The 26,868-nt window shown below is 42.7% G+C and overlaps 2 protein-coding genes across 2 annotated transcripts in view; both read right to left on the reverse strand.

Annotated features, from left to right (window-relative positions):
• Nucleotides 1–6,633, reverse strand: part of LOC110522109 (gamma-aminobutyric acid receptor subunit rho-2-like) — a 39,628-nt gene extending 32,995 nt beyond the window's left edge. The window contains exon 1 of the mRNA XM_021600234.3: nucleotides 6,260–6,633. Within this exon, the coding sequence (XP_021455909.1) occupies nucleotides 6,260–6,378 (119 nt within the window). The 5' untranslated portion in view covers nucleotides 6,379–6,633. The remainder of the gene's footprint in view (nucleotides 1–6,259) is intronic.
• A 1,765-nt stretch (nucleotides 6,634–8,398) lies between these two features.
• The window catches only part of ube2j1 (ubiquitin-conjugating enzyme E2, J1), a 29,756-nt gene continuing 11,286 nt past the window's right edge, over nucleotides 8,399–26,868 (reverse strand). Inside the window, exons 2-8 of the mRNA XM_021600237.3 lie at nucleotides 18,326–18,399; nucleotides 17,967–18,098; nucleotides 17,232–17,316; nucleotides 14,812–14,917; nucleotides 11,862–11,988; nucleotides 11,469–11,588; nucleotides 8,399–9,839 (exon numbers count right to left, since the gene is read on the reverse strand). Of these exons, the coding sequence (XP_021455912.3) occupies nucleotides 9,573–9,839; nucleotides 11,469–11,588; nucleotides 11,862–11,988; nucleotides 14,812–14,917; nucleotides 17,232–17,316; nucleotides 17,967–18,098; nucleotides 18,326–18,399 (911 nt within the window). The 3' untranslated portion in view covers nucleotides 8,399–9,572. The remainder of the gene's footprint in view (nucleotides 9,840–11,468; nucleotides 11,589–11,861; nucleotides 11,989–14,811; nucleotides 14,918–17,231; nucleotides 17,317–17,966; nucleotides 18,099–18,325; nucleotides 18,400–26,868) is intronic.

A 26,868-nucleotide genomic window follows, 5' to 3' on the forward strand; every position in this document is an offset into this window, starting at 1 on the left:
GGATGTGTTGTTACCTACCCTTACCACCTGGGGGGCGGCCCGTCAGGAAGTCCAGGATCCAGTTGTAAAGGGAGGTGTTTAGTACCGGGGTCCTTAGCTTATGATGAGCATTGAGGGCACTATGGTGTTGAACGCTGATCTGTAGTCAATGAATAGCATTCTCACATAGGTGCTCCGTTTGTCCAGGTGGGAAAGGGCAGTGTTGAGTGCAATAGAGACTGCATCATCTGTGGATCTGTTGGGGCGGTATGCAAATTGGAGTTTGTCTAGGGTTTCTGGGATGATGGTGTTGATGTGAGCCATGACCAGCCTTTCAAAGCACTTCATGGCAAGACGTGAGTGTCGGTAGTCATTTAGGCAGGTTACCTTAGTGTGTCATGGGCACAGACACTATGGTGGTCTGCTTAAAACATGTTGGTATTACAGACTTAGCCAGGGAGAGGTTGAAAATGTCAGTGAAGACACTTGCAAGTTGGTCAGCGCATGCTCGCAGTACACGTCCTGGTAATCCGTCTGGCCCTGCGGCCTTGTGAATATTGACCTGTCTAAAGATCTTACACACATCGGCTGCGGAGAGCGTGATCACACAGTCTTCCAGTACAGCTGGTGCTCTCATGCATGTTTCAGTGTTATTTGCCTCGAAGCGAGCCGAGAAGTAGTTTAGCTCGTCCGGTAGGCTCATGTCACTGTGCAGCTCCCGGCTATGCTTCCCTTTGTAGGCTGTAATGGTTTGCAGGCCCTGCCATATCCAACGAGCTTCAGAGCCGGTCTAGTACGACTCAATCTTAGTCCTGTATTAACGCTTTGCCTGTTTGATGGTTCGTCGGAGGGCATAGCACAATTTTTTATAAGCTTCCGGGTTAGAGTCCCGCCTCTTGAAAGCGGTAGCTCTAGCCTTTAGCTCAGTGGCTTCTGGTTGGGGTATGTACGTACGGTCACAGTGGGGACGACGTCATCGATGCACTTATTGATGAAGCCAATGACAGATGTGGTGTACTCCTCATTGCCATTGGAGGAATCCCGAAACATATTCCAGTCTGTGCTAGCACAACAGTCCTGTAGCTTAGCATCTTTATCTGACCACTTTTTTTATTGATCTAGTGCTTCCTGCTTTAATTTTTGCTTGTATGCAGGAATCAAGAGGATGGAATTATGGTCAGATTTGCCAAATGGAGGGCGAGGGAGAGCTTTGTATGCATCTCTGTGTGTGGAGTATACGATGGATCATTGCTTTATTTTTAAAGTCAATTAAGAAACAAATTATTATTTACAGTGACAGCCTAGGAACAGTGGACAGCCTTATTCAGGGGCAGAACGACAGATTTTTACCTTGTCAGCTCGAGGGATTCAATCTAGCAACCTTTCGATTACTGGCCCAAAGATCTAACTACTAAGCTACCTGCCGCCCCACAATCATAGGTTCCATCTCTAACAGGAAACCGAGCCCAGAATGTATAAGAGTAAGAACACAGACTTTACAGCACACGTGTGACTTTTTAAAATATGATCAATTGGCAGGAATTCTGAAACCAAGATATGGATGTTACGCAATGGATGAAACAGCAATGGAAGTTATGGTTAACATTCCTGGGCCAGGTTTCCTGATAGTGATTGAATTTAGGTTTACTAGTGTTTAAACGATGCATCTTTCCAGACTGGTCTCATAGACTAGATGTAACATAGTAAACGTCAATCCGGAACACCCAAATTAGCATGATGTTATGTTTGGTATGGTTACATAAGATATAAGGTTACCTAAGGTAAAAACAAAACTCTGGATGTCTGGACAGACAGACGGGCAGGCATATAATACAAATGTCTAGGAATCCAAAGGTTGTGTGTTCAAATCTCATCCTGGGCAACTACTTACTGCTACTTAGTGTGTTAGCAAATGTTAGCCACAACATGTTAGAATTCATAACATTTCATATGTTTAGAAATGTTGTAACATATCGTACATTTCGCTAAATTGTATAATATCATATGAATTGTAATTCGTAACATATCATACAAAATGGATGATCCACACATTACTAGGAGGCCAAAAAAAGCATCTAATGACGTAGAGCTGTTGTACAAGTAGTCTGAGGCAGGCATTAGATTCCGAGCGTTTTCAAGTACAATGTTAATAACGATGGTTTTAGGAAACAGATCTGAGATTTAGCGATGCTCCTTCGAAGGTTCTAACGATGCTTTTGGGAAACCGGGCCCTGATCTTAAAAAAACATTATTTCTGTCATGTTCAAGGTGTGGTGTCAGGTGTTTTTTTTAAATCAGCATTGAGACTTGAGCTTTGCTGTTTATGGGCCATTTGTCTGCATGAGCATAACTGCAATGTGTGTGGGTGTATGTGCCCTCAGAGAATCAAGAGAAACATGCTTTGCTGTCAAAGTGAGTTTATCTAACCCACATTATACGTTTGTCGTTTGAGGATAACATGGGTGGAAGTTCGTTTCCATACTCTGTAAACATTATATGTTCTGTGGGTATAAAGTTAAGGGAAGACAGGGAAGACTGTTCCGAACAGACCCCCATCTATTTAGGCATTTTGCCCAAGTTTCAAGGGCAGGGGCGGACTGGCCATTTGGCAGTTCAAGCAAATGCCAAATGGGCTGGTCCATTTTTAGCCCAAGAGGGCATGTCTAACTTGGGTTTGTAGCTCAAAATTTGGTTTAGGCTAATAATGAGATTTCTGGTCCCAGTCCGCCTCTGTTCAAGGCTCTCCCAAAATAGAGGGGGTTGCAATTATTGAGTAAATGGAGGCAAATTAGGCCATCAGACAACCAATTAGACCGTGCCAGCCTTCACAGTGTATCCAGGTATGCACACTTGGTGTTTGTGATTTAGCACAATTAACCTTTGTGTTGTCTTAAGGGTAAAAAATGACCAGCCACTATGTTTAACAGCAGAGAAAACCCCCTAAATTATATTTTTTCAACTTGAAATTGGATGACTTTCCTAGAGTGACTGCAACATTAGAAAAAGTTAAACATCGTCTTTGTTCATATTTCCATGAAAGCTGTACAGCGTACAAAGATTGTCTTAGAGTCATTTTTGACCTGGCAGTTACAAAAAAATCATTTACACACCACAAAAACCACAAAGACACACACACACACACACACACACACACACACACACACACAATGAGAAATTGAGACTGCGTGCTACTTGATTGAACTCAGCGAAAACGAAAACTTTAATGTGCATGTGCAGCATCTCCACTCCACGACCCCACACATGACTCAAGTTCACAGACAATATAAAAACCATTTCAGGCAAAATAAACATTTCAGACAAAATAAACATTTCTTGAAAGCATTGTTTACTAATGGGGAATGCAGTCAGAGGCTTTAAAGGTGCTGCAGATGACAGTCTCCCCAGTTCTCTCTTTGCTGAAGCCATGAGTGCACATACAGGTAGTAGATCAGATTTGGAGGGTTTCCGTAAATATGGAGACAACTGGAAAGGGATGGATGAGATTGACCTGCGTGCCTACATTGGGTGTGTATAGGTCCCGAGGCGAGGCTACATGTAGTCTCTGCGATGCAGAGAGTGGAAGGGCGATTTTTTCCGTGCCACGATGCAACTGAAAGTCTTTCACACTTTCTCAAGAATGTTATGATTTGATAACCGTGAGTCAAGACCTGCAAGTCTGGGAGAAGCAGGTGGAGCGTCTGCTATACCGCTACAACCCTGGGCCTGAAGTAACAGTGGATGAGCAACTGGTTCCATTCAAGAGGTACATTTTTATTTTCATATCTGTAATGTAAGTGATTTTCAGTGTTAATTTTGTTATGTATTGCTGTAATATCCTTGATTTATGTGATTGTTTTCTGTGACACTGATACTAATTACTGATAGTAATCTCTTTTGCCCAACAAGCCAGCAAAGTATGGCATCAAGATATGGGTGTCCTTTGACGCACAATCCAGCTACGTTTGGAAGATGCAAGTCTACACAGGGAAGCCAACCACCGGAGGCCTGGAGAGGAACCAGCGGATGTGGGTTGTGCTTGATGTCACAGATGGACTGAGGGGGCACAATGTCACGTGTGACAATTTCTTCACCTCTTATGAACTCAGACAGCAGCTCCTGAAGAGGAAGATCACCATGTTTGGCACAGTTAAAAAGAACAAGCCTGAGCTCCCACCTGCACCCCTCGCAACAAGGGGGAGAGAGGCCTTCTCATCAAAGTTTGCCTTCACCCCCACCACCACTCTAGTTTCTTACCTCCCAAAGAGGGTCAAGAATGTGGTCCTCCTGAGCACACTGCGCAAAACAGCTGAGATCCGTGATCGTGAGGACAGGAAGCCAGCCATCATCCTGGACTACAACCACAACAAAGGAGGTGTGGACAACCTGGGCAAGGTTATTGGAACTTACAGCTGCAGGAGGATGACTGCCCGCTGGCCCCATCTTCCATAACATCTTTGATGTGTCCTCATACAATGCCTTCGTGATATGGAACAAGATCAGCACTACCTGGATGCCTGATAAGCGGAACAAGAGGAGGGAGTTCCTGGAGAAGCTGGTAAAGGCACTTGTAACCCCACACATTCAAAGAAGGGAGCGCGTCCCCCGTGCAGCAGCCTCTGCAGCGCTTGTGAAAGCTGTTCAGGGGGCTGAATCTTGTCCTGATCCACCTGAGGCTGCAGCTGGGCCAGGCAAGAGGAGGAGATGCCAATTCTGCCCCCAAAGGACTGTAAAACAAATACTATGTGCTGCACATGTGAGAAATACATCTACAAAGTCCATGCACACACTCTTGCATACTGTCCTACATGTGCTAATTACAGTTGATTGATTTATGTTCTTGATTGATTTTAAGTTTTTGTATTTTTATCAATTATCTTATTTTATTCTTATTTGTTGTTGTTGTTTATACACCTTGTGGGTGGGGGCAATGGTTAAAAGATGGGAGAAGACTAGTATTTTGTAGTTGAATTCCTCATTGTACAGTATATAAGAACATATCACTATGTTGCCAAAAAAGTTCAAGACTGTTATGGTTTCCCTTCAATAAAATGCATTCAAAACTACTTTCTGCACATATCTGCTACTTTCTTAGGCTATACAAGTGCTACCTCTTGCTAAAAAAAAGTAATGTTTACACCTATGCAGTACCTTTAGCAATAATAATAATTAACCTCTACTTTAGCAAAAAAAACTATTATGAAGGGTGTGTTGTAATAAAAACCAGTGATGTCCACTGATTTAAATGCAATCGTTCTGCATTGTGAAGAGGTTGTTTCTTCATGCAAAATAGATTTGGGGTTTAAAATTCAACTAAGATGCTTTATTTTAGGGGTTTAGTGAAGGTGGGTCATTTTTTTTTACCCTTAGGACAAGGGGAATATACAGGATGTTAAGACAACACAAGAGTTAATCATGAACAGCACATTGTCCCCTGCCACTTCATGCTATAGGGGTTGATTTGTAATTGTAATCCTATAACTGTCTACTGGACAAAAATGTCTCATGTTATAACTCAATATACAAGAATAACATAATTGGTTAGCTACTTGTAATACAGCAGGGGATCCTGAGAACCCGATTAATCCACTGTCCCCATGGAACTGTTAAATCTGTTACATCTTGCAGATTACATGAACCATGTTCTGCCCTTACTGAAGCCTACTTCAAGTGCATTTGAGAGCTTTGTGTCATTGAACAGTCTCGCAGTGGGATCGCCTCTTATTTCACAGATAAGATTATTAACAATGACGGAACACATCACTGGTCATCTGAAGGGGGGGACGGCACAAGTCAGTGAAGCACGATGCAGAATAATGATGCAAAGTTCAGATGAATGGCATGGATGATCACACTTGCAGATAGTGATGATTCATGACATCTCTGCTCATGCAGAGTCCATCCATTGATTGCATCCTTCCATCATATGCGCACTGCGCTCTGGATCGTCTTTACGCACGGGCACCGTGCGTGTTCGAATCGAGACCACCCCACCGAGGCTAATATTTGCATACAGTCTCCGTGTCAACGACTATAACGGGTTTAACATTACTGAAACGAGCCATAAATCATTTTCAATGTAGAAAATGAGGTCGAATAAATAGCCCAGTATTAGGCTACATCAAACGGAACGTAGGGTTCCACAAGTGTGGAATTTAACCAAAGAAACAAAGAAAGGGGATGGCATGAAGACCTCCAGTAGTTTTAAAGTGCAAACGAAAGAGTGAAAGAAGGAAACACATTTGGATGGACTCTCAAAAAGGGTAAGGATCCAGGTACTTACGCGCCATGCTTGTAAGATTCCACCGCCCCGGACCACCGCCTTTTCCTACTTTTGTGCTTTCGGCATTCCCCGATAAGTATCAAGCAAAAAAGTAAGAACAAAAACTTAATATAAGGCATTATGTGTGAAAACTCAAAAGTCTTCGAATGAGTGAAGCGATCCCTTTAATCCACGTCCGCAATGGTTTGAGCATTGTAGCATATTTTGTTCCCAAGCATTGTAGTGAGGCAGTTTGCCGGTTGAATAAGTAACAACGACTGTTCACGAGGCCAAGCGGCTTGTCCCGCTTATTGCTCCCTGATTGGTCCACGGTCTACAGTGGTTGGTTTCCAAGCGCTCCAAACCAAGGCACCGAGCGCGCAGCTTCAGCAACTGCTCTTGTTTAGCTACATTATAATGACATGACCACATTGAAGGGTGTCCGTGTGAAGTTAATTGGCAACCATTTCACGGTGGGAAGACGTTTACATGACACAGGGAATCCCCGATCAACTGATGTAAGGATTCTCACAGGTGTCTGGCGCTTGTCGAAAAACCACAAAGCAGATATATGGCTCCGGTTCTTATTAAACCTCTCAGTAACAACTCAGAAAGCACTATGCATGTAACTATAATATAACAGGCATGGAATCAAGTATATCAACAGCAAGTGCATATCCTAATATACAGTGCATTCAGAAAGTATTCAGACGCTTCACTTTTTCCACATTGTATTACTGTTGCAGCCCTATTCTAAAATCGATTAAATTAAATGTTTTCCTCAATCTACACACAATACCACATAATGACAAAGCGAAAACAGTTTTTTAGAAATGTTTGCAAAACCCCCTGAAAAATACATTAATTACTTAACTATTCAGATCCATTGAGACTCAAAACTGAGCTCAGTTGCATCCTGTTTCCATTGATCACCCTTAAGATGTTTCTACAACTTGGAGTCCACCTGTGTTAAATTAAATTGACTGGACATGATTTGGAAAGGCACACCTGTCTATATAAAGAGAGCTCAGAGACAGGATGGTGTAGAGGCACAGATCTGGGGAAGGGTACCAAAACATTTATGCAGCATTGAAGGTCCCCTAGAACACAGTGGCCTCCATTCTTAAATGGAAGAAGTTTGGAACCAACAAGACTCTTCCTAAAGCTGACCGCCTGGCCAAACTGAGTAATCGGGTGAGAAGGGCCTTGATCAGGGAGGTAACCAAGAACCCGATGGTCACTCTAACAGAGCTCCAGTTACTCTGTGGAGATAGGATAAACTACCAGAAGGACAACCATCTGTGCAACACCACCAATCAGGCCTTTATGGTAGAGTGGCCAGACGGAAGCCACTCAGTAAAAAGCACGACAGCCCGCTTGGAATTTGCCAAAAGGGACCTAAAGGATTCTCAGACCATGAGAAACAACATTCTCTGGTTTGATGAAACCAAGTTTAAACTCTTTGGCCTGAATGCCAAGTGTCACGTCTGGAGGAAACCTGGCACCATCCCTACGGTGAAGCACGGTGGTGGCAGCATCATGCTGTGGGGATGTTGGTTAAGGGCTTGTAAAGCATTTCACGGTAAGGTCTACACTTGTTGTATTCGGCGCATGTGACAAAGTTTGATTTGAAAATAGCTGTGCAGCGACACTCCCCATCCAACCTGACAGAGCTTGAGAAGATCTGCAAACAATGAGAGAAACTCTCCTAATACAGGTGTGCCAATCTTGTAGCATCATACCCAAGAAGACTTGAAGCTTTAAATCACTGCCAAAGGTGCTTCAACAAAGTACTGAGTAAAGGGTCTGAATACTTATTTAAATGTGTCATTTAAGTAAATTTGCAAGCATCTCTAAAACTCTGTTTTTGCTTTGTCATTAAGGGGTAGCGTGTGTAGATCAATGAGGGAAAAAAACAATTTAATACATTTTAGAATAAGGCTGAAACTTAACAAAATGTCAGAAGTCAAGGTCTGAATACTTTAAAATGCACTGTACATCTTTTAGATAAAACTTACTGGATGAAATCTGATCCTTTATGTGTCCATGTGTTTCAACTCTCCAGATTACTGAATGGTTTGTGCAGAGATGGATAACTAAGTGTTACTGTCAGCCATCCGTCATGACACAGAAAGAAATAAGACCGACACAGAAAGAAAAAAAATTCCAAGGCATTTATTTTCTGATACAATGTTCAAACCTACTGTATGTATGGTTCAAATACAGTCTGAAGATGGAAGATGGATGATGGATGGATGGATATATGTCTAAATTACATCTTGAGACATGAATCAAGCTGTCTTACATGTTTCAAACTTAGAGAGGCCCTATTCTGGTCATTTTATTTGCTCTGAAGTAAAATGTGCACACAACATTTAAACCTCTGCATTAGTCCCCAATCCGATTTCTTTTGAGGACTTCAAAAAGATAGGCTATAGTCGTACAGTCTCTTAAAATCTCCATTTCCTTTAAGCTCATGAAATTGAGTGACAAGGAGTTGGCAAGAGAGCAGAAACAGACTGGCACTCAGGCTATAAGATTGACAGAGTATGTATACTAGCTAGGTTGTATCTGCTATTGCAAAGTAGGAACAGCCAGAGCATTGGCTAGGCAGTCAGATATGTAAACGACATAACAGTTGAGCAGAAATTGTTAGCATCTTATCTGTATACAAAATGTTAATCATATTGCTTCCCTTTGCACAATTAAATAATAATTTTGAGACAAACTATTTAATAGCCTTCATTGTTTACATGTTATATGACAGTATTGTCTTGTTTAAATATTGAGAGCAAATCAGCAATTCCTATGATAAACAGATGCCTGACAAATTAAAAAAGGAGAGCTAGAGCAGACCTGGGTTCAAATATTATTTGAAATAATTTCACATACTTTATCTGTGGTTGCTTGAGCTTGCCTGGCTACATGTCCCAATATAATAATTCCAAAACAAAAAACAACTGGCATCCCAGGCAGGCTAGAGCAAAAACAAAGTCTTTGAAAGATTTTAAATAGTATTTGAACCCAGGTCTGATACAGTGTCTCTCCTCTGGGGAGGTTTAGATACAATACTCCCATTCTAAAAAATGTAGTACACTCTAGAGTCAATTCAAAGTAATAGAAGACACCTTGGGAGGTGTTGTGGTGGTGAGTCAACCCCATCCTCCACAGGAATGAAAGTTACCCTCATTGTAAACCAAGCCCTCTTTGAAGCCCACGGTAAAGAGAAAGTCAGTTTGTTGCCAGCTAGGGTGTCAGGTCAGGTGATAGGAGGGGCGGTTGACTCAATCGACTCAGGGGGGTGGTGGGGCTGGGTAGGTTAAGGTTAGTTTTGTCACAGCTCGTAGTCAAACTTGTACTCGTTGGTCAGGTAGACCCTGCGGAAGATGAGGGCAGCCAGGAGCAGGGCGAGCACCACGATGAGCACCACAGAGCCCGTGTGGCTGGTGTCCTGAGGAGGGTGGGGGGCGGCGGTGTGGGGGAAAGTGGGCCTGCTGGGGGGCTCTATCTGGTCTCTCTGTTGCTGCTGGGCCCGGCGCTGGTGGGTGCTGGGGGCTGGTGGACTCGTCTCCTCCTCACTGGGAGGTGGAGCCGCCTCGGCCTGCAGGGAGCACAGCATATCATATACAGGATCAGACAGTGGACCAACACATACACACACACACACACTATGGGCCATCTTTCTAGAAGCACATCGGTTTTTCCCACCACCAGAGACATGGTGTTACTACACAGCAAAACGCGTTTAATTCATGAGCTTCTCAACAAATGTGCATATTGGTTCACAGTTGGTCTTGGGAATAACACTTAAGTTGCAGCCATGAAAATACACTAAGGTCATAGCAACTAAAAAGGCTACCGTTGATTGTTTTAAAAGGGGAAACAGTCTTATTTAAAGTTGCTTTAAAAGGTGAAGCTCAATCTCACGCCTCCTGGTTAGGGGATGGCTGCAGGCCAGGGAGGGCTGGCGCGCAGAGAGACAGACACTGGGGGAAAGAGTAGGGAGCAGTGAACAACGCCCTATAATCATGCCTATATCACTCTGTTCAGTTTGACATAGGAAGAGCAAGGCAGACCGTGATGATGCAGTCAAGGTGTGGGATAACCACAGGACCAGAATGGTCCCTCTCCCGGCCAGAGGTTACTGCATCCAGCAGCAGGCGGTAAGTCAATTTTAATATTTTAACTATCCCCGTTCTTTCTCTCCTACTCAGGTCAGTTCAGTGGGATTGAATCCAAATCCACATAGACCCTATTGCATGAAGTATGAAGAAACATAATCCCTTCATTCATCTTCACCATGCTTGGAAACGGCAATCTCAAAATTGCTATCACCTTCTCCTAATAAATAATGGTGCTATTAAATGACACATCATAACACTGATATCTAGCTGTAAAATCGGCTTCTCAGAAAACATCAGTTATCATGAGTGTTGTCATAGGGGACTGCTCGAAAGGGGCATCATGCCTCACTGGCAGCGGGTTGGCGCACAGTGAAGAACCTGGAGGGCCAGAGAGCAGAGTGCTGCCTGCACCGTCATCATACAGATTGATTACCTCCCGAGCCATTAAACACATTGATAAATAAAAAAAAGTGCTGTTCCCTGAGTGAGTGACAGAGGCTGATGCAGCACAGTGGAGCCACGACATTACATAAAGCACTATGAGAGATTAGGGATCATTTACGGGGTAACGACGTTGCCATGTTCTCCCTTTTATACCCCATTCTGGAACCTCGGGAGACCCCCCCCCCCCCCCCCCACGGGACACCCCCGCCACTCCTCTCATAAATAACTCTTTCATTTAATGGCTCGGGAATAAGAACGACAAAAATCGCCGGAGAAAACGGTTTTCGGGACGTCGTCTGCGACAAGGTGGCACATTCATGTGCAACCATGCCAACTACGCAACCATATCAACCTCTTTCAATAGCAAATACATGAATAATCCCCTAGAATAGCAAATACCTTCAGTATGCAGTTGTTTCTCTGCCCACGTAGGTGGCAGAGATTGCTTATTAAAATATGTGTAGGTGGGGAGGTTTGTGGTGCAGGGTAATCTCCTCCACCAGCCGTCTCGCTCTCGCTTTCCAACTGTCTGTTTTCACAGTGCCTCAGAAAGGGACTTGAATAGATCCTATGTCAGGAGCAGGAAAAAGTGCTGCCGGATTTTAAATTGGCTGATCTCACAGTCCGTCACCAGCTACTATAACACTGATGGCGTTCCTCACCTGCTCAGCCTGGGCGTTCTCCTCTTCCTCCTGTCTCCCCGAGGAGGATGTCTCTCCCTGGAGTTCTGTGGGGGGCTCACTCTCTGCCCCTGTGCTCTCACTGCCCTGCCTGGACTCTGCCTGCAGGAACAAACACACAGTTGACGGTTGCTGTCACACACAATGTACTCCAGCTCTTGTCAGCGGGCTGAGAAAACATTCCTCGGGTGCAAAGCCCTATCTTTGCTGTATGTGACTGCTTGACTGCACAAATGGGTTAAGACATGGGAACACGCGTTTCATTCAGTTCTGACACCTGGTAAAAGGTTTAGAAGAAAACTGACTAGACTCAAATGTAAATAAACAACACCACACCGTGGCTGGGGTAGGATTGTGGCTGGTAGGCAGTTGTACCTTGAAGTTGATCTGCTGGGCAAGCTCTTGGTCTTCTTGGTCCTCTGGGCTGGGGTTTGTGGGGGAGGGAGACAGGAGGGCTAAGTGCATGGAGCAGCCACAAGTCTCACAGCAGAAGTCCTGGGATCTGTCAGAAGGTCAGCGAGAGCGAGTGTGAGTTATGGACAGAAGTGTTTACATTGAACTTTCTTTGTTTTCCTGTAGTCAAATGGATTCATCTGACAAGCCGGGTAGAGAAAATGTGACTCAATATATAAACTCTGTGTATAAATGATGGGAAATAATTCACCCCAGCAATCCTCTAGGCAAAAAGAGGGCCTGGATTTGTTTTCGTTTAGTATTTAGTACGATATGCCCAGGCAGCAGCTACTCTTCCTGGGGTCCAAACAGGAATAAAACAATGCATCATATTAAAACAATAGCCAACATCAACACATGTACATTGCTTCTATATTACTAATGTAATGTACAATATAAAATGTACAATATTGCAATGTGTGTAAGTGAGTGTGGTTCCTTGAGGTGTTGTTTTATGTTTGTTTTTTTGTCAAATTTTACTGCTAGCTTGAGTTACGAGGTGGAAGAGAGTTCCATGTAGTCATGGCTCTATATAGTATTGTGTGTTTCCTAGCCTCTGTTCTGGACTTGGAAGAGTGAAGAGACAACGGGTAGCATGTCTTGGGTGTTTGAGCTGTGTGTTAGCTGTTTGAACAGATCGTTTGTGACACGTCAATACATCGCACAAAGACAAGTAGTGATGCAGTCAATATCTCCTCTACTTTGAGCCAGGAGAGATTCTAACAAAACAGCTCCCACAATCTTATTATCCATGGAATATAACGTTGCGGATAAAGTTCGGAATGACAATTTGTTCATGTTTTTTCAGCGCCCCCATACTTCACAACGAAGATGAGGAAATTAAATCATTGGTTGGGGGGTCAGTTTCTCAAAAGCAAGTAAAACAGCCATAAAAAAATTTATGTAAATAGTGTCTGGACCCTTCTATAACATGCCATTTACATCAAATTCTCTGTTCATATTGAAGCAATGCAATTATAACAGTGTGGACTGCAAACATGTTCAACATATTTAGCAAACACGGGGCAGGCTGCTTAAAGAACTAGGCTATAACAGACCAACATTTGAATTGTAGTTGAAGACAATTCAATACATAAAAGACCATAAATACACCACATGAAGCAACCACATATTTAGCCTTGGCGCAAGTTCTGATTGACTAGTGAGGGGCCAAGCTTCGACACACACTTGTTTATTCATCAAAAACCCAGCAATTTCACGCCACCCATAATTCCGGTTGTGAAAATAACAAATATTTCTGACACATACTGAACCGAACCAATGACGCTACCACCAGCGCTAAGATTTACCATTGCGCTAGGTTTGTTAAAATAGAGCTCAAAGTCGTTTGGCTGGAGCTCCCAAGCACAACAATCAAAAACTTAGAGAAACTTCTTGGAGATTTGGTTAGTCAAAGATGACTCAGACAATTTGACAAGACGTATGGATTGAAACTCATTATGTGAAGAAAATATTCAACTGTGGCTTGGAGAGCGATATTGACAGTTACAATTCCATCAACGAAGTCAAGCATTTTTTATTTGATTTATATTACCTTTATTTAACCAGGTAGGCAAGTTGAGAACAAGTTCTCATTTACAATTGCGAAATTCATTTACAAAAGCATGACATCCCAAGAGTTGCTGTTCTCCCCCCCCCAACCAAAATCATGCTTTAATAGGCAGAAAAGACAACCATCTGAAATGTTTTCCTCCTCTAACTTCTGCATTATTAACACTTGTCATTATAGCAGTCTGGGAGCCAGCAAAACTTCCCAATCAGTTTACTTTTCTGTCAGGAAACAGAGCCAACTCTGAAAACTACGGATTATTCTCCTGTTTCACTGCTTCCTGCTGGGTGCCCCTGGCCCCGACGTTGACTGACAGCTTTCACAATTACCACAGGGCACGGAGACAACCAAGACGGGAGATCTGAATCAAAGCTAAGTTGCTCTCTCAGCCGCAGCCACGACAGCCTTTCGTGAAACGGGCCTTTCTTTCATCCCGGAAGATAAACAGCCACGCAGGCAGGGTGTGCACTGTATGTATTTATAGACCGAGATATGTTCCTGTGTCACATCTCATCTTCATGTGTTAATTAAACAGCCAGTTGTTAAAGACCCCTGTCCTGATATGTTAAATACAACAGATGCTGGGTTGCGGTCCAAATAACACCCGATTCCCTTGAGAGTGCACTACTTTTGACCAGAGCCCTTTCAACAACACAAAAAAAGTTAATAGGGTGCCATTTGGGACGCAACGGCTGGACCCTTTGCTCTTTTGATACATCTCAAAGTCAGAGCTCGGTGCGAGTTTCTTCAGACGGAGAGACCCGTAAAGAACGCGAGAAGAAGAGCATCAAGATGCCCAGACGTGTCAGCCAGAGACCCTTTCCCTCAGCCACTAATGCTGCCATCTCATAAGGTCCAATGCTGGTGCCTCGGTGTCCCTGGTAACGAGCATAGCTATTTGTAGAAGGCACATGCACTGTGTCCAGGGTGTTAATTTCATGACATGCTTGCATAAGCATCACTTTATGCTCAACTTTGTTGAACAAATGCCTGCCAAACACCAAAGGTTCTGCATGTACAGCTAGTCCATCTAATTGTATGTAAAGCTAGTGCGTACCACACCAGTATCCAACATACATACATACAGGCCTAATGTGTGTCTTGTGTAATGATGCGTGTAAGGGTTAGGGACACATTGAAACAAAATGCAAACAGACATTTCACTCCAGACTGTTGTGTGTGTGTGTGTGTCCCTTCTCACAACATTGTTATCAGCACCACTCATCCATCCGTTAGTGCACACAGGGTAAATGCACTGGAAAGAGAGTAAACAGTGGCGAGCTCTAATCTATGTAATCTTACTTTTTGGCAAGGGCTCTCCTCTCCTCTGGGGTATAATCAAGAGATCCGATTGCACCCTCTCCTTTGGTTGGCATGAATCCGATTATAGCTATTAGTGCCGTTCTGACTGAAAGAGAAAAAACAAAAAAGGGAGAAACAAAAAAAGTTATGAAAGACAATAAAAACAAACTCATACCGTCTGTCAACTCTTAACAGCAGTTAATAGTACTCTATTTTTGATCAGAGGCCTATGAAGGGAATAGGGTGCTATACGCAGCAAAAATATAAATGCAACATCTAAAGTGTTGGTCCCATATTTCGTGAGCTAAAATAAAAGATCCCCGAAATGTTCCATATGCACAAAACACTCATCTGCTTGCTCATCGTCCTCACCAGGGTCTTGACCTGACTGCAGTTTGGCATCATAACCGACTTCAGTGGGCAAATGCTCACCTTCGATGGCCACTGGCACGCTGGAGAAGTGTGCTCTTCACAGATTAATCCTGGTTTTAAACTGTAACCAGGCAGATGGCAGACTGTGCATGGTGTTGTGTGGGCAAGCGGTTTGCTGATGTCAACGTTGTGAACAGAGTGCCCCATGGTGGCGGTGGATTTATGGTATGGGCAGGCATAAGCTACGGACAACGAACACAATTGCATTTTATCAATGGCAATTTGAATACACAGAGATACCGTGATGAGATCCTGAGGCCGATTGTATAATCGTTTCATTCATCCACCACCATCACTTCATGTTTCAGCATAATAATGCACGGCCCCATGTTTCAAGGATCTGTACACAATTCCTGGATGCTGAAAATGTCCCAGTTCTTCCATGGCATGCATGCTCACCAGACATGTCACCCATGGAGCATGTTTTGGATGCTCTGGAACGATGTGTACGACAGCGTGTTCCAGTTCCCGCCAATATCTAGCAACTTGGCACAGCCATTGAAGAGGAGTGGAACAACATTCAACAATCAATAGCCTGATCAACTCTATGTGAAGGAGAAGAGTTGCACTCCATATTGACTTGTTCTTTGATCCACATCCCTGTTTTTTAGGTATCTGTGACCAGATGCATATCTGTATTCCCAGTCATGAGAAATCCATAGAATAGGGCCTAATGAATTGATTTCAATTGACTGATTTCCTTATAGGAACTGTAATTCAGAAAAATCTTTGAAATTGTTTTGTTCAGTGTATTTGGGACCCAGCCTTTGAGATTCTACTGGAACTTATTATCCAGCTTTTCCACCACAGTGAGCTGGTAATGCACCAGAGTGAACTTGTACTGGGGATCTGAGACATCAAAAACCCAGCAGGGGAGGTCCAATCTCTGGGGCATGGCCTCATTGTTTTGCCATGTGACCCTGGAGGGCAAAAGGGGGAGGTTGTCTGTCACAACCTGTTTGTCCACATGATTAAATTCTGTTATTAATTCCCTAAACCTTACTATGGACTAAGCTTTTTTTTGGCTCATCCAAAATACCCCTAAAGTAATAGAAATAAATGCAGTGTGGAACATCTAGATTCTCCCATGGAATTCTATCTGATAACATTTTCATGCTTTTGGTATGGACAGTAACATGAGGAGAATACTCAGAAAAAGGATGGCTTAATGGTGGTAACTGAAATCAAGCCCGAAAAGGGAAATATCCGACTTAAGGTACGAAGCAGATTGCCTGCTGCCAACACAGATTATTGCGAGTGAATAAGACGTGCGTGTCAAATCTATATTTCAAGTAAAACTTCATCTTATTTACTTTGTTCTCCTATGAAGGCTTATTTTCAGCCGCTTCCAGTTTTGACTTCTTAAATTGTGGGAGAAAAGCCCAATGATAGAACAATGTAGAACAAAGTTGAGCAAAAAAAACAAAAAAACATTTGCATATCTGCCTTCATTTAAATTCAAACGAAAAGTCTTAAAGGAAAACTCCATCCAAAAACAATCTTTTGGTATTTGTATCGTTAGTCCATTGTTGACATAGTCCCAAAATGTTTTGCTTGTCAGCAATCAAGTTTTCAAGATATGTAAACATTCAAAAATACAGAAATCATCCCGTATGCAAAACATTTTGGGAACCATGTCAGCTATGTCTCATTTCTTCCTGTTGGTACCCACCAGGCAGAGAGCAAGTGAGTGGGGATGCTAGGCTAAGTTTTGGTGCAGCAGCTGGAGGAGTAGGGGGAACAGGCTAGAGGCGGCCTATAGCTGTAGGTGTAACGGTGTTGGATTGGTAACCTGACTCTTATGCTAGACATTTCTCTACTCGCACTACCGAACTGCTAGGTTTTCGGTAGCGTAGTTGGCTAAGATGTTATCAAGCGGGCAGTCACGTGTGTTTGCGAGACAGAGGATCTGAACTCGAGTGCCAGTGAGGAAGGAAGCCATACTGTTAAAGCAGTCACAGTGACACCTGTTACACAGGGATACCTACTGCTCCAAGATGGCTGCCATGTCTCTGGGTGGTGGCCGGAGATGCTCAGACAGATCTTCTTCCCCACCTCGAATCTCCCATTGGGCTGAAAAAGAAGCATAACTATAGAATTACATATAGAACACATATATAATATAGCATAGTGATTTATAGGATTTCTATGATAGGATCTTGATTACCATATCGCCGTCTATGACAACCTGGCTGAACAAGCAACAAATAGACAGTGAAAACCGACAAAGGGGGGGATGGTAGAGGTTGATGGGAGGGATGGGATGTTAAGAAAAAGATGTTAAGAAAAAGAAAGAGAGTGCCTTCAAAGACCAAGAAAAACATGCCAGCCTGAGCTGAGACAATAAACATTTTAAAAAGAGACTGGGCATAAAGACTGTCACAACCTTTCGGATCCACTGACTTTCATCAGCCTGTCATTGGTTCTTCAGGTTATTATTGGTGCATCACCACAGAACCATTCAAAACCTCTGTGACAGGGCATTGACCGTGCAAAGACAGCTAGGTCTTGTTCTGACAGTAGTGGCTCGGTGTGATGTAACCAGATGTGGCTGTTGGTTATGGCCAGATGTCTATAGCTGTCCATCTTCCAGCTTGATCATTTGATTAGCTACCCTTCATCGTTACTTCAACTAACACATAATTGGCTGGGATTGATCGGGAGAGGGGGATATCTTCATAAGTGTGTGTGTGTATATGAGTGTGTGTTTATTGGGTGCTTACTGTGAGTAGAATGATGCTGGGGGGCTTCATGGGGTATTCCGGGGGCAGCACGATCCTGCCGTGGTAAACCCCACCGTCGAAATCCGAATCTGGGGGTCCGCGGACAGAGAAGTGCCACTCAAACAGATTATCCTGCGGGTGCACAACAAGTCAGTCAAATTAACACATTTCAATGATTGGTCCAGCTAGCTAGAGAACACACCCTTCTCTATGTGTTTTGTGTGGGGTTGTTTGTCGATTTGTAAGAAACATATAGGGAAGCACACACCCATGACACACTATGTTGATAATGAGGAGGGCAGGGATGTTTGTGGTGCTGATGAGCCCGAGTGAGTTTTGGTGTCCCAGGTGTGACTCACCTCCAGTGGCTGGGCGTGGTAGTGCTCTGTGGGGTCCCTCAGTTCAGCAGCCTCCTTCATCAGCCTCTTTACAGCTAGCACCGATCCGGCGAAGAGAACAAACAAACATCCCAGTAAGCCCCAGGTAAAATGACTAGCAGATATCCTCTCACTCTTTATACCAGCAGACACAGAGCTTGCAGTTTACTTCCACTGGCATGCGATGTCCCAGGTTCTCCAGCTGTCTTTCTACATCCCCATATCCATCCATAAAACAGACACTACAGCAGGATAAACTCCTGATTTAAGATGCACAGGGCTCGAGCTGGGCTGAGGGGAGGCTAACACAGACGGACTGGGCTCCACAAAGGTTACAGTGCTGACTCGAACCAGCAACTGCAACGCACACGGTCTGTCAAACCAGCTCAAACCTCTACGTTTATCGCCTTACAATGCATGTATTTTCCAGTGGAAAAAAAGTATTTATTCCATTCTCTTATTATTTTTTTGGTTTGCTTTATCATGGGCTGGAGCTTTTTATATGACTTAATTAACTAAATGACTATCGCCCTGTATCACTCACTTCTGTCATCATGAAGCGCTTTGAGAGACTAGTCAATGATCATATCACCTCCACCCTACCTGTCACCCTAGACCCACTTCAATTTGCTACCGCCCCAACAGGTCCACAGACGATGCAATCGCCATCACACTACCCAATCCCATCTGGACTAGAGGAATACCTATGTAAGAATGCTGTTCATTGCCTACAGCTCAGCATTCAACGACATAGTACCCTCCAAACTCATCATTAAGCTTGAGTCCCTGGGTCTTGACACAGCCCTGTGCAACTGGGTTCTGTACTCCCTGACGGGCCACCCCCAGGTGAAGGTAGGAAACAACATCTCCACTCTGCTGATCCTCAACACTGGGGCCCCACAAGGGTGCGTGCTCAGCCCCCACCTGTACTCCAGGTTCACCCACGACTGCGTGGCCATGCACGCCTCCAACTCAATCATCAAGTTTGCAGACGACACTACAGTGGTGGGCTTGATTACCAACAACGACGAGACAGCCTACAGGGAGGTGGTGAGGGCACTCGGAGTGTGGTGTCAGGAAAATAATTTCTCACTCAATGTCAGCAAAACAAAAGAGGTGATCGTGGAAATCAGGAAACAGCAAAGGGAGCACCCCTCTATCCACAGACGGTATGGTACAGCAGTGGAGAAGGTGGAAAGTTTTAAGTTCCTCGGTGTACATATCACTGGTCCACACAGACAGTGTGGTGAAGGTACAACAGCAACTCTTCAACCTCAGGAGGCTGAAAAAATGTGGCATGTCACCGAAAACCCTGGTAATCAATCAGATTTGATGATTTGACATTGTGTGGTGTTGAGTGTGTTAATTACTGTTCATCTACGTCTGCCAAAAATCTAAAATGTTAATCATAAAATCATTACAAATAATGCAAGGATTGTGCCATTCAGCAGGTGTCCATTCAAATGTCAACACAAATCCAGCTTTGGATAAGTTAAAAATCTCTATGAGAGACTGAAAACCCATCAGTTGCAAATGGGTAGCCTAGGCTATATGAGGAGACTGCCTGGCTTGGAAACAGGAAGCACACGTGATGCCAAATTTGTGCAAGCTAAACTCCATGTAACTAGGGCTCATGGAAGAGGAAGTAAACACATTCGTATAGCAGTAGGGTCAAGCAGTAAAGCCAGGGTCAACTTCAGACATGATGTGCTCTCAACAGCTGAAAACATCTGTTGGTGTGTATTAACCCCTATGACATGAACGTTGATGTATTAACCCCTATGACATGAACGTTGATGTATTAACCCCTATGACATGAACGTTGATGTATTAACCCCTATGACATGAACGTTGATGTATTAACCCCTATGACATGAACGTTGATGTATTAACCCCTGTGACATGAACGTTGATGTATTAACCCCTATGACATGAACGTTGATGTATTAACCCCTATGACATGAACGTTGATGTATTAACCCCTATGACATGAACGTTGATGTATTAACCCCTATGACATGAACGTTGATGTATTAACCCCTGTGACATGAACGTTGATGTATTAACCCCTATGACATGAACGTTGATGTATTAACCCCTGTGACATGAACGTTGATGTATTAACCCCTATGACATGAACGTTGATGTATTAACCCCTGTGACATGAACGTTGATGTATTAACCCCTATGACATGAACGTTGATGTATTAACCCCTATGACATGAACGTTGATGTATTAACCCCTATGACATGAACGTTGATGTATTAACCCCTATGACATGAACGTTGATGTATTAACCCCTATGACATGAACGTTGATGTATTAACCCCTATGACATGAACGTTGATGTATTAACCCCTATGACATGAACGTTGATGCCTCCGGACTGTGTTCCTCTGGACCAGTCCCGTTTATACAGATGTTTGCAATACGGCTCTATAACCATAAAGGACACATTCTCCTTGATTTAATGACCAGCAGCCTTATTACACCTCTGCTGCTGGTCAGACTGATTGGCAGGAAGTGAACTAGGACATTTTGATGACCACATATTATCTCAGGACATACTGGGTGTTTCTCAATATGCATATACTACCGTGCTCCAAGTGCATTCTCCGACAATGTTCTCGAGTACATTCTTGTGAGGATGAGAGGGTGGATATTGCATAACACTTGAGAAGCACTCGCACTCCCCCTACTCTATTACCTCACACTACACCTCCCATTCACTGAACCTTCTTTCAGCCAGGACAATGGAAACAATAGACAAAACATAATTGTCAGCTAGATATGGGAATCGTAATAATCTATCTAGCCAGCTAGTTAAACAGGCAAAAATAAGTTAAAGCTAATGTTATGTACGGTAGATGTACATTTTTCGTGGGTAGCTACCAATTCTTCATGGCTAGTTCGCTAGCCCTATTGACTTACTGTGGATTTAACTACCCATTAACTGAACCGTCTTCCAGCCAGGTCAATTAAAAAAATAAAATTGCCTTTATTTAACTAGGCAACTCAGTTAAAAACTAATTCTTATTTTCAATGACGGCCTAGGAACAGTGGGTTAAATGCCTGTTCAGGGGCAGAACGACAGATTTGTACCTTGTCAGTTCGGGGATTTGAACTTGCAACCTTTCAGTTACGAGTCCAACACTCTAGCCACTAGGCTACCCTACCCGTCAATAGAGACGCAACAACATTTTCACAAAACAAAAAGTTTTAGTTCATAACTATCAGCTAGTTATATATGTGAATAGTAATAATGTAGCTAACCAGATAGTTTAACAGTTAAAAATGACGTAAAATGAATATTATGCAAGCTACAATAGCTAACCGTAGTAGCTAGCCAGTTAGCCCAATTTACTTATTATGGGCTTGCGATCTACGGTACATAGGTAGGTAAACATGTCAAAATTAACTCAGCATGTATTGATTAACATATCAAGATAGAATATTGTAGTCAAGCAAACATATTACATGTGAATACGTAACATTTCATTTTGAAGTCGGAGTGTATTTTCTTTTGCTTCAGCTAATGGGCGCCATTGATTTTAAGAAATGTTGCATACTTTATTACGTGGTTGCGTCATATCTTTGCACACTTTGTATCGATGCATGCTTCAAAATATGTACAAACTGAGTACGCATTCGAGAAGTGCCCTCCATGCTCCGTTTCACATACTTTGATATGGACCCTCCGTTGCTAGGAGCACGGTAGTATGCCTTTTGAGAAAACGCTCCTTCTCCTGACGTCTCCAACCTTCTCAATTAATCTTCTTAAGGTCACAAGAAAATGAAAAAGACCCACTAGCCAGGTTGCAGGACCAATGTTCTTATCCAGCTCAAAGGACCACCAAAAAGAGCTGGAGTTTGTATAGGTGACATGTTATTTATTACGTTTATTTTACAGGGACAATTCAGCAACAATACATGAAAGGCCATGTGTCATGACATTTTTATCATAGCTGTGACATGATGTCATAACACATGGACTCAAGGGTATTATTGCTTTTTAACAATGAGCTAGCTACCAGCATTAAAAAGCAAGATTCTTTCCCAAACCATACCATTTTCTACATTCGCTACATTCACTGAACACTGGTTGAGTTCGAATTTCAATATTGAAACAATGTTGCAAATGTTGGAGATTATGTCTAGACCTTTTTAAAAGTAGTAGTAGTGCATTGGTAGGTAATGACGTAAGATGGCACTTTTTATGAATGTACTGGCCATGTGCATGTTGTCTAGTATATCATGGGCAGCATAGGTTCTAACAATGGGAATTCCAAATATAGAAGACTAAAAGTAACCCTGTGAAATGAGCTCAGGAGGAGTGGGGACCAACGGGATAGAAGGAAACCCTGGCCGGTCTGACTGTCTTAACTTTACCACCAATCAAATCCTTGCTTCCTCCATTCCTTTCAAAGCACATTGATTGGTGGAGACGATTCAAGGTCCCTCCCTTGTACCTGCTCCTCCAATGAGCTTTAAGTTTTTTTTTTAAGGAATTGAGGAAACAAGGACAGAAGAAGCAAGGATTTGACAGCTAGTAATGTTTTTCAGACCCCTGTGTGACTGTAGGGCAGAGAGCAGGGGAAGGAAAGCAGTTTAAGGCAGTGGAACAGAGGCTCTGACATCACACCTCCCAGGGCATGTGTTCCAGATCTGATCCCGCCTCTGGCCAGACACTCTAAAGATGTAACTATCTGTACCATTCTGTAATCCTGCACTGGAAAGATAACAAAAATGAAGGAAAGTCTGTGTGTGTGTGTGAGTGATAAGAATGCACTGATTAAACTCCCCCCCCCTCCTCCTTCAAGTGTATACAACCGGGTCACAGACGGTAGGAAGTAGGAACCCAGATCAAGTTGAGCTTCCTGAAAATTTTTGGGGGTGTAAACACAAGATGAGATTAATCAGAAGAGGAGGTTGACATAGAGCTGGGATGATAAACCGAACATTACAGACACCAATCACCTATGGCAATAATTTTGCTGATGTCCTTCATTACGATAAACAGCATATACTAGAATTTTTATTTTTTTAAATGCGATTGCTAATATGGGTGATTGTTAATAGGACAATTGATGGCTACAACTGTCAAACTAGTAGTTAAAGGATAACAAAAAAATAATTGAGGTGCACAATAATGTTAATAAACATAGAATTATATTTATCGTTATCGCATCAATTCAGGCAATTTATCACGATATGGATTTGTCGCTCTCAACTTTATAACATGCTAATAAGTGCATAAGACTATCAATAACTACTTAATGGTTTGCATGAAACCTTTCGGTGAGCGAATGACATGACAGTTGACAGTGTGACCGAAGCAATGGGGAAAATCATATTTTCCAAAGAGAATGACTGTCCTGAGAAATCTCTTTTTACATCCAGATGTCAGCTTAGTGATGCCAGTGGTTCCTATTGACACTTTAAATCAAGCTTAGAAGTCATCTTGTAGAATACACCAACAGATGCATTTCCGTCGACAATCAACAGTGGAGAAACAATCCTTAACTACAGCTTGGAAATCTGTAATAAAAAAAATAGATACTAAGCTTCAACAGAAAGCAGCACAGTACAACAAAGCTGTCAAAGCTGTCAGTGTTGGAGACTACACTGGAATAAAAGTTTAATAGTAGAATTAGAATAACATTTATTTAAAACAACTTGAACCCCTTTTTAAAGGAAATATTCATAATTTTCTGTGGAATTGTGTAATAGGTTGTTTTAGGTTGTCCCCTCTTTATTACCACCGTCTTTTGCCGAATCCTAAACGTGCGTCCTGGGCAACAATTAAAATATGTTGCATTCTTATAAAATTTGAATAATGTACAGAGTGCGTAACGAGCTTCTACTGTCCTTGTATAGTACATACAGTTGAAGTTGTAAGTTTACATACACTTAGGTTGGAGTCATTAAAACTTGTTTTTCAACCACTTCGCTCAGCAAGCAAGAAGCCACTGCTCTAAAACCGGCATAAAAAAGCCAGACTACGGTTTGCAACTGCTCATGGGGACAAAGATCGTACTTTTTGGAGAAATGTCCTCTGGTCTGATGGAACAAAAATATAACTGTTTGGCCATAATGACCATTGTTATGTGTGGAGGAAAAAGGGACACCATCCCAACCGTGAAGCAAGGGGGTGGCAGCATCATGTTGTGGGGGTACTTTGCTGCAGGAGGGACTGGTGCACTTCTCAAAATAGATGGCATCATGAGGTAGGAAAATTATGTGGATATATTGAAGCAACATCTCAAGACATCAGTTAAAGTTAAAGCTTGGACACAAATGGGTCTTCCAAATGGACAATGACCCCAAGCATACTTCCAAAGTTGTGGCAAAATGGCTTAAGGACAACAAAGTCAAGGTATTGGAGTGGCCATCACAAAACCCTGACAACAATCCTATAGAACATTTGTGGGCAGAACTGAAAAAGCATGCTTACAAACCTGACTCAGTTACACCAGCTCTGTCAGGAGGAATGGGCCAAAATGCACTTATTGTGGGAAGCTTGTGGAAGGCTACCCAAATCATTTGACCCAAGTTAAACTATTTAAAAGGCAATGCTACCAAATACTAATTGAGTGTATGTAAACGTCTGACCCACTGGGAATGTGATGAAAGAAATAAAAGCTGAAATAAATCACTCTCTCTACTATTATTCTGACATTTCACATTCTTAAAATAAAGTGGTGATCCTAACTGACCTAAGACAGGGAATTTTTACTAGGATTAAATGTCAGGAATTGTGAAAAACGGAGTTTAAATGTATTTGGCTAAGGTCTATGTAAACTTCTGACTTCAAATGTATGTGACTTGTTTCAGGAAACTAGGCGTATGTCACACATCACTACTTCACAGGAGCAGCTTGTGAATGTAAACATTTATTTTATCTTTATAACCCTTCTGGAACATGTGAACTTTGGTGTGCCTTAATAGCAAACTTGTATTCCATCCATAAATACAAATAAAATTGTTAAATTACGAGCCTAGTTGGTTTAGCCATGGAAAAAGACAGGAACCTTCCCACTAGCCATGATTGGCTGAGATAATGTAAACCATTTGCATTGCTAGTTATAGCCTAATGTTAGCTACTTAATATTCAACCTAGATTGTTAGCTTTAGCTACTGCAGATTCATACTACAGCTATGACAATGTTTGTATTGGTAGTAGTATGAGTTGGGGTTATGCTGGTTCATTGTTTAGCTAGCTAGCTACTTAGCTAGCTACATGTCTAAACAAAAGACTCCACCTCGGCCGGATTATTACATGGCCCATAAAATTAGCAGGTGTGTCTGGGGGTGATTACGGCCATCTATTGTATTTCATGAACGTGCAAATGTCTAGACAATAGTGTCCCATCCTCTTAGTTAGATGTGGGTGAGGGGTGGTTATAGCATTTCCTTCACATTACCCATCAATTAAGACAAGTGTGTCGGGCAAGCGTCACCTACTAACGAGAAAATATTTATAAAATATGTTTTATCTGGACACTTTGTTTTTGATATTGCTACTATGCAAGTACTACCACTGTACCATTTACACCTTCTGTATCCTGTGCGTGACAAATCAATTTAGATTTTATTTGATATAGTGTGTGTTTACCACATGGCCTCACATGTGAATCCTTAAAGAGAAGGGTGGGACTAAGCCTTAAGAGGGTGTGAACGATCCTGAATGGGTGTAGACAAAGAAGAGCTCTCCAGTCGGTGTACCAAAACATTCAAGTGCCATTTTCTCAAAAGTAGGGTTACTTTCAAAGCAGAATTACTTTCCCATTTTTCCTCAACTGCAGTGTATGATAAACCATTTGCTAGCTGAGTCTCTACTTTTATCTGATGTAAAAAACACAATTTCAAATTCGAGGCGGTCGGTCGGTCACATATTGACCAAAGACTGTAGGGAGCCAAGAAGTCATTGTAGAAAATAGCCTATATGGTTTGCACAGTATAGTGGAATGTGTGTTAGTATGTGTACGAACTACAGCCTCTTCCCTAACGCACTGATGCATTTGGCCCACAGAAACCCTGGACCAGAAGAGTCAGCAAGGGTGATGCGTGGTGTAAGTTGTCCTGACAGCCACTGAGTTTTAACACTGTCCAAACTGGAGCACGACTCCCCAGCAGGACTTCACACAACAAGCCTGCAGAGCTATCAACCCTTCCTTTCTCTCTCCCCAGCAGCAACAGATGATGCATTCACACACTGAAGGAGCTACTGCGGAGGAGGAGGACCATGTGTACAAATCCCTGGAGTGTGCTTATGAGCAGAAAAAGGTGTATTTCCTGGTCTAAAAATAAGTGAGGGAGTCTATATGCTACGTGTGAATATTGTTGTTCATGGTTGTAAACATATTTAAGTTGATACCTCTCCTGTTGTGCGGTGGCAGACAAAATCTTACACTTGGAACCCTAAAAGAAGTCCCCGAGCGGCACAGCGGTCTAAGGCACTGTATCTCAGTGCTAGAGGCGTCACTACAGACCCTGGCTCAATTCCAGGCTGTATCAATCTGGC

Source organism: Oncorhynchus mykiss, chromosome 4 (assembly GCF_057628025.1).
Source record: "Oncorhynchus mykiss isolate SJ-2025 chromosome 4, ASM5762802v1, whole genome shotgun sequence".
NCBI lineage: Eukaryota > Metazoa > Chordata > Actinopteri > Salmoniformes > Salmonidae > Oncorhynchus > Oncorhynchus mykiss.